The 11,605-nt window shown below is 41.9% G+C and overlaps 1 protein-coding gene across 3 annotated transcripts in view; it reads right to left on the bottom strand.

The window, feature by feature from the left end:
* The window catches only part of NIN (ninein (GSK3B interacting protein)), a 108,491-nt gene that overhangs the window by 39,251 nt on the left and 57,635 nt on the right, over positions 1-11,605 (bottom strand). For all 3 annotated transcript variants that reach the window (XM_011956884.1, XM_011956886.1, XM_011956885.1), the window contains exons 10-16: positions 11,314-11,454; positions 10,852-11,026; positions 7,260-7,370; positions 6,788-6,877; positions 4,510-4,648; positions 2,522-2,643; positions 595-1,097 (exon numbers count right to left, since the gene is read on the bottom strand). In XM_011956884.1, the coding sequence (XP_011812274.1) occupies positions 595-1,097; positions 2,522-2,643; positions 4,510-4,648; positions 6,788-6,877; positions 7,260-7,370; positions 10,852-11,026; positions 11,314-11,454 (1,281 nt within the window). The remainder of the gene's footprint in view (positions 1-594; positions 1,098-2,521; positions 2,644-4,509; positions 4,649-6,787; positions 6,878-7,259; positions 7,371-10,851; positions 11,027-11,313; positions 11,455-11,605) is intronic.

The following is an 11,605-nucleotide window of genomic DNA, read 5'->3' as shown; positions in this document are numbered from 1 at the left end:
TTTTTTTTTTTTTTCCTACAAGACATTTCTCATTTCCTGATCTTGTTTCAAAGTAACTGAATTCAAGACTTTAAGTAAGATATTTAAGTCAGGCATGGTTTATATATCTCTTTTAACTGGCTGAATTTTATTAGTCTCTGAACAGCTCTATTAAGAACTGAGCAGCCATTACACACAGATATCCTCTGTCTTCCTGTGCGTTCTTTCCAACCGTAAACTTAAGTCGTGAAACACATATTTTTTGAGACAGGTTCTCACTCTGTCACCCAAGCTAGAGTACAATGGCATGATTATGGCTCACTGCAACCTTCCATCTCCTGGGCTCAAGCAATGCTCCCACCTCAGCCTCCTGAGTAGCTGGGACTACAGGCACACACCACCTTGCCCGGCTAATTCTTTTGTATTTTTAGTAGAGATGGAGCTTCACCATGTTGGTCAGGCTGGTCTCAAACTCCTGACCTCGTGATCCGCCCACCTCGGCCTCCCAAAGTGCTGGGATTACAGGCGTGAGCCACTGCGCCCGGCTGCGACTGGCACTTCTAATGCCCTGAGGGATGGCACCCCAGGTAGCTCCGTTTCCCTTCACTTTCTTACCTTCCCTCCTGAAGCTCCTTTTGGTGCTTTTCCAAGAGCTCTTTTCTTAACTCCTCTTTCTCAAGAGTGTGCTTCTCTACCAGGCTCTTCAGCTGCTCCTGGTGAAACCGCTCTAGTTCCTGAGTCAAGCCTCTCACCTTCTCTTCTGTCCAGGCGCGACTCTGAAGGCCTTCCCTCTCCTGCTCAAAGCTTGCTTGAGCCTGCGTCAGTCTAGCCTTGAGCTCCATCTCATGTTCCAGCCTCAGCTTCTCCTGCAGGTGAGTCTTTTCCTCCTCAAGCTTTGCTTGCAGTTGTTTCTTCTCCTCCTCATGCCTGCAAGTGGCCTCATGATGTGCCTCCTTGAGTACTGCTGCTTGCCCCTGAAGTTCAGCAATTTCATTTTTAAGGTCACTTATTTGTTTTTCCAAGGTGTGCATTTCATTCTCGTGCCTTTGCTTCATGTTCTCCTGTGCCTTCTCGCAGCTGACAATGGTTTCATCCAGCTGCTTTTCATAATGGTGCACCTGAAGGCAGAGAGTGACAGCACCACAAGATTACTCAGCTCAAGGCCACTTAAAGCGCAGTGACAGAGCAGCAAGTGCTTTTTTTTTTTTTTTCCTACAAGACATTTCTCATTTCCTGATCTTGTTTCAAAGTAACTGAATTCAAGACTTTAAGTAAGATATTTAAGTCAGGCATGGTTTATATATCTCTTTTAACTGGCTGAATTTTATTAGTCTCTGAACAGCTCTATTAAGAACTGAGCAGCCATTACACACAGATATCCTCTGTCTTCCTGTGCGTTCTTTCCAACCGTAAACTTAAGTCGTGAAACACATATTTTTTGAGACAGGTTCTCACTCTGTCACCCAAGCTAGAGTACAATGGCATGATTATGGCTCACTGCAACCTTCCATCTCCTGGGCTCAAGCAATGCTCCCACCTCAGCCTCCTGAGTAGCTGGGACTACAGGCACACACCACCTTGACCTGCTAATTTTCTTTTTTTTTTTTTTTTTTGTAGAGATGGGGTCTCACCATGTTCCCCAGACTGGCCTTGAACTCCTAGGCTCAAGTTGTCTGCCCACCTCGACCTCCCAGAATGTTGGGATTACAGGCATGAGCCACTGTACCCGGCTGTGTCTTAAAATATTTAATTAAATTCAAATATTTATTGAACACCTATCAGGTACTTGCAGGCCTCAGAACATAACACTTTGGGTAAGATATGGTCCCTGCTATCCAGGAGAAACCAGTCTAGACATGGATATGAAAACTATAAGTATAGTAGGAGGCAGAAAATAAAAGGTATAGAAAAAACAGCTACCACGTAACCCAGGGATTCAGTGGAGGGAAAAATCACATTTTACTTGGAGGAATTCAAGAACGGCTTCATGCAAGAGGCAGCATTAGATATAAATCCTGAAGGGTAAGTAGACTTTCAAGAGGCAGAAAGAAACTAATATCAGCACAGTTTGTAACACAAGCAAAAGAGAACAGAGTTTGATGGACAACTGGGAATTACCCAGTTCAGCTGGAGGATAAGCTAACTCAGAAGAATGGTGTAAGAGAAAACCGGAAATGTACGTTGAAGCCTCATGGTGAAGAGTTAAGAGGCCAAGGTTCAGAACTTGTACCTAATTTAGTAGGCAATGCAACATCAAAGAGCTGGTTTTGGTTTCATTGAGATGTTTTTAAAAAATAAACTGGGAGATAATATAATGGGTTTCAAGCTTCAAGTTCCACGATTGCCAGGGCTGAAGATATTACATTTTGGAGAAACTCTCCAGTAAAAATAGGACCTGGCTATTACCCTACAAAACCATCCTGAGCATGTGGGTTCCCAACATAGAATGTGCTGCTCTATGAGAAAAAGGAATTGGAAATGCCCTACACACGTAAGGCTGTCAGAGCCAAAATAGAGAAGTGGATTGGTGGGAAGGACTTACTTTATCTTCGAGTTCCAGTCTGAGGCAGCATATGTCCCTGTGATGTTGTTCTTTCATCTGTTCAATGACCAGCTCTGCCTCAATGCTCATATTCAATGGATTGCATTCTTCAGAACCGAGCCCTGAAAACACACGGGACTCATTGATCCTGCAGCGGGTTCTTTCAATAGCACAATGTGGCATCTGAGGAGGGACATCCAGTTTAACTAAGGAATTATTTTCAGCCTGAACTGCCACAGATGTGAACTAATAGGAAATCAGGAAAATAGGAAATTAACAGAGGCCAAGAGAAGTCCTTTCTCTTTTCAAGCATTAGGGCAAAGAAGAAGAAATGAAGGTGAACAGATTCTTTCAGCTATAGGCAGTGGAAAAAACCTTAATAGAATCCATCTCTTAGAACAGTAGGTGGTGGTGGGGGTGGAAATTGTTGCTTAAAGGTGGCTACCTCCTAATGAAACTGCTGCAAATTGAGGTAATAGCATGAGGTAGTTTGGTCAAACCAACCAGACTCCTACTCATCCAACAAATACTGAATGACGATGTGGCAGGAAAATGACTGGCCAGCATACTAGTTGTTATGCCCTGAGGAGTTAGCTTCATGGGTTACACTAACCACAACCTGTCACCCAAAATTACAGAAGACTGGCTATTTCCTATGAATTTCCTGGAGTGTGGGTAGATCCCCATTTTAAATTATCAGCTAAATTTTTAAAAAATAGGGCATAGGTTAGGAACCAGGATACAGGCAGTTGTGGGTAGAAATTCTTAACTCACGCATAAGCTCATCTCTGCAACTGCCCATGATGATGACTGAGAATGACACTGAAAATGCAAAGCATAAGTTGGGGGCTGAGCTTGTACATAGAAGAAAAGATTATGACTAATCTCTTAGGGCAGTGGGACCCAAAATAGCTTTGCATGTGGGGATACACAGGCAGATGGGAGAAAGGAACTTTCTTGGGTATAGGTCTAGCAGCTGCAACTAGCAGTCTTGCTTTGGGTCTGCCCTTCATATTTGATGGCATATTCCCAACTGAGAAGTAACACTCAGGGTGTGAGCCACACCACGATGGTACAACTTCTTGTCCCCATGAGGACAACCCCAACACTTGGCCATCTATGGAAAAGTCCATAACAGCTGCTGAGATATATTATATTGTGAGATCCTCAGACTAGAATGAGCTAAGAATCAGAAGGGAGGTCTTAAGGCCTCTTCGTCTCCTCCCTCCCCAATCTGTTAATTATTCTGCAGTAAGAGGAGGAAAAACAACATGTGTAAGAATGACACTCCTATCCCAAGTAGCACTGGGGAAAGTTATTTATAACAGAATGACTGATTATGAGCTCTCTTTGAAATTTAAACTCAACATCCCCAAGAAAAGAGGCAGGCTATCGGGAGAGAGGAAAGGAACTCATTGTTAATGTGAGAGGCTCCCAAACTCTGCCTTCCAAACTTGTCACTCAAAATCTTCCTCAAAGGCCCAGGAGGCCAGTCTGTAATTTATCTTCTTTGTTCTGCTGAGGTAATACAGACATTCAACACAGCCAGTATAAGAAAACCAGTTATGGATTCTGTAGTTTCTGGCTGGCCTGCTCTCCAAAGCCGTCTTCATACGAGTGAGGCACTCTCCTCGAAGGGGACAGCAATAGCTCAGTGTCTGAATTCTAATACTCCCAAGGCCTGGATTCCCAGATTTGCAGCCAGTTTTTTGTTTGTTTTGTTAAACAAAGCAAATACCCTTGTGGTTTGATTCTTCCATTCCTTTGTTGATGCATATCAAAATCAGATGGAAATGTTCTCATAAAAACTTCAAGGACAAATGAAAAACCAGACCACAAGTGAAACAGCTCAAGAAAAAAGTATGGCCAAATTCTTTTTTTTTTCTTCTTCTTTTTTCAAGTTGCCAAAGTTTTGCAATTTTATATTGAACCATGGTTCTAAAAACAAGGGTAAAGTCTTTATCTACAGCCTGTCTGAATGTGTTTACCCTGGTCGGGCTCAATGCCACCGCTGTTAGCATCAAGTTCTTCTGACAGTGAGTTCTTCAAGGGAAGCCTGAGCACTCTGCCTTGTGCACGATATTCTTCCAGCTCAGACTGGAGTTCGTCTACTTGGTCTTGTAATACCTGGGGTTTATAAACCAACACAGGTCTTAGATGTGACACCAAAAGCAAGCAACAACAAGCAACAACAACAACAAAAATGATAAATTGGATATCATCAAAACATTTTGTGCTTCAAAGGACACCATCAAGAAAGTAGAAATGTTTTGCAAATTACATATCTGATAAGGGACTTGTAACTAGAATACACAAAGACTATTATAACTCAATAATAAGACAATTTTAAAAATGAGCAAATGATCTGAATTGATATTTCTCCAATGATGATATACAGATGACTAATAAATACATGTAAAAGATAATCAATATCATTACCTATCAGGGAAATACAAATCAAAGCCACAATAAGATACCATTTCATACTCATTAGGGTGGTTAGAATCAAAAAGAAATACAATAATGACTGCTGGTGAAGAAGTGGAGAAATTGGAACTATCATACTAGTGGGAGTATAAAATAGTGCAACCACTTTGGAAGAAGTTTAGCAGTTCCTCAAAAGGTTAAACATTGGGTTACCATATAACCTAGCAATTCTACTCCTAGGTATATGCCCACACAAAAAATTGCACACAAATTTTCATAGCTGTGTTATTCCTAATAGCCAAAACCCACCAAATGTCCATTAACTGGTGAATGAGTAAACAAAATGTGGTATATCTACACAATGGAATATTATTCAAGAAATGAAGAACTGATACATGCTACAACATGGATGAACTTTAAAAACATGTTAAATGAAGGAAGCGGTCACAAGGGCTAATATTGTAAGATTCCATTTATATAAAATGTATAGAATATGCAAATCTGTAGAGACAGAAAGTACACTAATAATTGCCTAGGGCTGGGGGACTTGGGAGAGATTATAGCTAAGTGGAGCACGGGTTTCTTCCTGAGGTGATGAAAATGTTCTAAAATTGAATGCGGTGATGTTTGCACAATTCTGTCCATACAGTAAAAGACTGAATTTATACTTTCAATGGGTAAAACATATAGTGTACAAAGTTGTTAAGAAAACAAGTGGATGAGGCTGGGCACGGTGGCTCATGCCTGAATCCCAGCCCTTTGGGAGGCTGAAGTGGGCGAATCATTTGAGGTCGGGAGTTCAAGACCAGCCTGGCCAACATGGTGAAATCCTGTCTCTACTAAAAAAAAAAAAAAAATCAGCCAGGCATTGTGGCAGGCGCCTGTAATCCCAGCTACTTGGGAGGCTGAGGCAGGAGAATCGCTTGAACCCAGGAGGTGGAGGTTACAGTGAGACGAGATCACACCACTGTACTCCAGCCTGGGTGACAGAGCTAGATTCCGTCTTTAAAGAAAAAAGTAAGAAAGAAAACAGGTGGAAGAACTGGGTGAATTTCTGAAGGTAGGGCTGACAGATTTTGCTGATGAATTCATTACATTTAAAGATATTTAGAAAATCCCTCTATTTAATTAGAACCAAGAGCTAAAATTTAATTATAAAAGCAGTAGAAATGTTTCTTTCCTTAAACGTGTACATATATTTCCTGAAAAGGAGTAACTTCATAATATGATTGTTTTCCTCATCTTTGCACAATTAAACTTTTTATCTAAGTAGCCAGAACTCAGTTATATTTGTCTCATTAAAATAAACACATATTGCTGGTTTAAGAAAAAAATTCAAATTCCTAACTTTAGGGGAATTTTTTTTAAGTCAGATTCTTGCTATTTGTAAAAATGTTTCCGTCCCTCCTGGCAGAAATTGGGAATGATTTACTAGCTAAGACTTGAGATGTTTCTGCTTCTTTTGCATTTTATAAATAAATGGAGTAAAAAATGTATTAAGAAAAAAAAAACCCACAGGACAAAACCAAATCACATCAGATTAGATCTGCAATGATCAATCAGGAAAGGCTAATTTTTGAATAATAATATTAATAGCTAACATATGTAAGTGCTTACTCTATCCTTGGCTCTGCTCTAAGCACTTTACATATACTCACTTATGGAATTTTTGCTACAACCTTTTGTGGTGGGTACTTTTATTTTTACCATTTTATGCATGAGGAATTGAAGTACCCACAGATTAAGTGACTTGCTTGGGGTCACAAAGCTAGGGAATGGTGAAGCTGGGGTCTGAAACCAGGCACTCCTGCACTTACTCGATTCTCTGTGTCTACCTACCCTGCACTGCTGCTCATATTCATTTCTCATCTGTGTCAGTCTCTCTTCTTGCAGGAAGAACTCAGCGCTGCTGGGATCGAGGTCACCAAACTAGAAGGGGAAAAGGGCAAAGCTGTCATTTTTCCCGAGTGCCCTTCTTTGACCCAACACAGCAAAGGCCCAGTGTCTGGTATTCACCCAGTCTCTTGAGTATGATAGGAATGCGATATTTAAACACAAACAGCACCCACTGGGTGATGGGGAGAACGCACTCGAGTGACGTGTTCAGTGAACACAGGGATCATTTCTCAGTGCCAGGCATGTTCTCCTTCATAACCAACTTAGTAAATTATATCCTTGCAAAAGTTAGAGTATCCTTTAGCTATCCCAGTAATTCCCTAATAAAAACGTTCTGGTGGCATTGCTTATGTTCTTTTGAGTAAACTACATAAAGTAGGCTGCCTATCAGGAAATGAGATTTGAACAGGTTTACCTTTTCTGCTAACACATTTTCCAAATTTCGCTGAAGTTTGTTCGTCAGATTCTCATATTCTGCCAACTTCTCTGCATTTTCCAGAAGCTCATTTTCCAGACGACTGTTTTCCTGAACAAGTATGGGAAAATTAAATGTGGCACAGATTAAGAAATTAGCAAACTGTGGTACCATTTTATATACAGCATAAATCAGCACTGTAGATTAAAGACGTTTATCCATCTTAAGAGTTGTAGTAGACTACAGGAGGCAAAAGCAAATATAAAAAGGTTGATATCTATTTTATAACAACAAAATAAGTTTGCCCTTTTGTTTTTGACCACATAGAACTGTGCTGTCCCAAACAGGTAGCTGCTAGCAGCCCGCCTGGGTACTGAGCCCTTGAAGTGTGTCTAGTACAAACTGTAAGTTTAAAATTGACACCAGACTTTGAATAGCCTCAAAATGTAAAATAGCCCAGTAATACTTTTTGTATACTGATTATGTATCAAAATGATAATGTTTTAGAGATAACTGGATTAAACAAGATTATTTGAAATTAGTTTCGCCTGTTTCTTTTCACCTTTCAATGTGGTTACTTGCAAACTGAAGTTATAATGTAAGCCACATATGTGTATCTATTGGACAGCATTGCAGTAGAATATGAAAATATTCTCAATACATAGTAATGACAAATGAAAGAAAATGATTACAAAATACCTTGTTCAGCTGCCAGCAAAAGAGAACTCAGAAAAAGTACAAAAAGTAGAGTAACTCTAGGCCACACATGGTGGCTCACGCCTGTAATCCCAGCACTTTGGGAGGCAGAGGCGGGCAGATCACGAGGTCAGGAGATCAAGACCATCCTGGTTAACACGGTTAAACCCCGTCTCTACTAAAAATACAAAAAATTAGCTGGGTGTAGTGGCGGGCGCCTGTAGTCCCAGCTACTTGGGAGGCTGTGGCAGAAGAATGGCGTGAACACAGGAGGCAGAGCTTGCAGTGAGCCGAGATCACGCCACTGCACTCCAGCCTGGGTGACAGAGCGAGACTCCGTCTCAAAAAAAAAAAAAAAAAAAAAAAAAAAAAAAAAACAGTAGAGTAACTCTATAATCAATTTATTGATATTATGATTTGGTATATATTTAATGTATAAATTTATTTTGGTTTAAAGATGTAAAAACTGTATATATATATTGCTCATAATTTGTATATGTTTATATTATAATAAAATAACACATTGACTAAAACCCACAAAAGCTTTTTTTTAAACTTAAAAGGATCTGCATATATAGTATTTTTAAGGAAGATTTCCAACCACATTTGCTAACACACACACACACACACAGACATGCCATTTGACATTTTTCTTTTCCAATGTTAAAGGCTGATTGGAAGAACATTTTTTAAGTACATTTTGCCAAAAGAATACAGAGCCAGTATATTTTTAGTATATTCTAGTTCATACCCTCATACAGCAATATAAGTAAAAAATAATGTACCTGGAGCATTTAAAAAACACCACCTTCCCCTAAAATGCCAGTTCTATAACATTAATCTTTCAAAGTATGTCTAAATGTAGAGGCTAGAACAACATGGAGTAATCTCTGTGTATCAGGCAGTGCTGGTGCTCTGGAGATTGACAAATCAGATACTGTTGCTATCTTGGGGAGGAAGGCAGATGTGGATACAACTCTATATGACCCAACAGGAAATGTGCTATCTCTTGGCAAGAAACAAGTAAATGTAATGGGAATGAAAAGGTAATTTGGCCTGCAGTGTTGTGGAAAGCAGTGAAGGAGCATAAATGTGCTCTGCCCTCTGGGGCACGGAGAGAACTGAGGTAGGTGCAGTGGGGTGGAGGAGGGCATGGCACTGGGACTTGCTGGCAGCAGGTCTAGTTTGAAAGGTATGAGGACGAACTGCCTTTCAGGAGCCTTGACTGTTAACACATTGTTTTTGTTGTTTTTTTGCAAAGGGTGGTAACAGCATGATTGTAACTGATCTTTAGTTAAGTAACTGGTAGCCACATGGAGGTGGAAGAAATGCAAGAAAGAACTGTTCAGGATACACATTAATTAGCTGAGACATCATGATGAATTCTGAACCTAACCAGAGGCTGGGGAAATGCAGAGGAAGGAGATAAATCTGAGAGTCACTTCAGAGCATCAACATAACTTACAGACTGATAAGTAATGATGAGGGAAGATGACGAAGAATTTTAGCTTCTGAGACTTACACCTCATGGTGTTGATGTTGAATAGGGAGAAATTCACGAGATGAAACAGTTGGATGGCTAGGGAGTGATAATTAGCTCAGTTTTTGATGTATGGAGTTTCAAGAACCTTTCATGATAGCAGTAACAGCAAACATTTCATACGTACTTATTATTTCCCAGACACTGTATGTGCATCATCTCATTTAGTCCCCACATCAGTGCTATAGGGTAGGTATTATTATGGTGCCCATCAGGCTGAGGAACCTGATCTAAGTTTTCAGTAAGTGGTGGTACCCAGATCTGAACCAGGCAGCCTGACTCCAGAGCCTTTGCACCTTATTATCTGGTGTAAGAGTCCAGTAAAGAGAAGGACCACTTCTTTCACTGAGGCACAGGAAAGAGGGGAGGATGTTTGAGCGACAAGGCTCATTTGGAGGCCAAGGTGGGAGGATCACTTTAGGTCAGGGTTTGATACCAGCCTAGCCATCATAATGAGACCCTGCTTCTATAAATTTTTTTTTTTTTTTTAGATGCAGAGTCTTGCTCTGTCACCCAGGCTGGAGTCCAGTGACACAATCTCCGCTCACTGTAACCTCTGCCACCCAGGTTCAAGCAGTTCTCCTGCCTCAGCCTCCTGAGTAGCTGTGATTACAGGCATGCACCACCACACCCTGCTAATTTTTTGTAATTTTAGTAGAGACAGGATTTCACAATGTTGGCCAGGCTGGTCTTGAATTCCTGACCTCAAGTGATCTACCCGCCTCGACCTCCCAAAGTGCTGGGGTTACAAAACACATTTTTAATTAGCTGAGCATAATAATATGAGCCTATAGTCCCAGCGACTTGGCAGGCTGAAGCTGGAGGATCACTTGGGGCCAGGAGTTTGAGGCTGCGGTAAGCTATAACTGCACCACCACGCTCCAGTCTGGGTGACAGAGTGAGACCCCATCTCAAAAAAGAGAGAAGAAAAGGCACATTTGGAGGCCGGGAGAAACAGGCATCCATGTAGCAGGAGGCAAGACCATCTGGTGAGAATGAGGGGGGCAGGCAGGCGAGGAGACGGGGATCTGAGGGTGAGGGCCAGGTTTGGAGTAGCAGCGGGAGGAACAAAGGGGTCAGCCAGGTGCCAAACAGCCCTGAAGACCTAGTGAACCTGCAGTGGGAGAGAAGAACAAGATATGCTAATCAATACCATGAGCAAAGCAGGAGCCTGGGTAGCCCTGCTGAAATCCAGATTTTAGCAGTGCCCTGCCAAGTCTGGGTGAAGACTCAGCTGGGCAAACTTAGAGGGTTTTTGGACTGAACCCTGTGCAAACATGCCCACTTCCAAAGCTGTAGTTTTCCACGTGGTGTTCCCAGCAGGGATGCAGACCACAGAACTAATAAGATGATTACCTTTAAAGAGAGGGCAAGGCGGTCCCGGATATAGTTCTCTTCTGTTTTTGCCTTTTCAATTTCCTGTTCAAGTTCTAAACGCTGCTTGCCTGCCTGCTGCAGGATCTGCTCTCTCTCTTTTCGGAGTTCATTTTTTAAGGCTGCTATTCGCTCCTTGTACTCTTCATCCAGTTTCCTGCAAGGAAGAAAAATGGACAAGCTGCCACCACGTCTTTCAGAGGTCCCAGTATTGATCTACCAAAAATGGAAACACAGAGGCATAGAGATGAAAAGCACCTGGATAAAATGTCTAGTGTACCCAGCTTTCCCTTAGAGCTTGGCCACATCTGAGTCACTCCAGCCAGGTGTGGCCAACAGGCTGGCCAGCAGAGTCCCCAGTGCACTGTTCTGCCCCTGCAGCTGCAGGCGCCACTGCGCCGGGCTAGGGTGGTGGGTGAGGAGGAGCCTCACTGCTGGCCTCACCTGAGGTTGTACTCATTCCGCCGCTCTATGGCCGCATGGTGATCATCCACCTCCGAGGCCATTAAAGACTTGAGCTTCTCGGCCTTGTCCAGATCTGATCGTAGCTTCTCTTTTTCTCTGACCACCTGATCAACTCGTTCCCTAGGATCATAAGTACACGGAGTTAATGGGAAACTGTTTCTAAGCAACAAGTGGATCCAGAAAAGCTCTCATCTGGCTTGCATCAATGCAGAAGCAAAACCAAGACAACCAAAACCCTCCCAAAGCAAAAAGGCATTCCACCTTTCCCTTC

This window comes from Colobus angolensis, unplaced genomic scaffold (genome assembly GCF_000951035.1).
Source record: "Colobus angolensis palliatus isolate OR3802 unplaced genomic scaffold, Cang.pa_1.0 Scaffold428, whole genome shotgun sequence".
In the NCBI taxonomy this organism is placed as follows: Eukaryota; Metazoa; Chordata; class Mammalia; order Primates; family Cercopithecidae; genus Colobus; species Colobus angolensis.
Note: the sequence above shows the minus strand (reverse complement) of the source record. Positions and strands in the feature narration are given on the sequence as shown.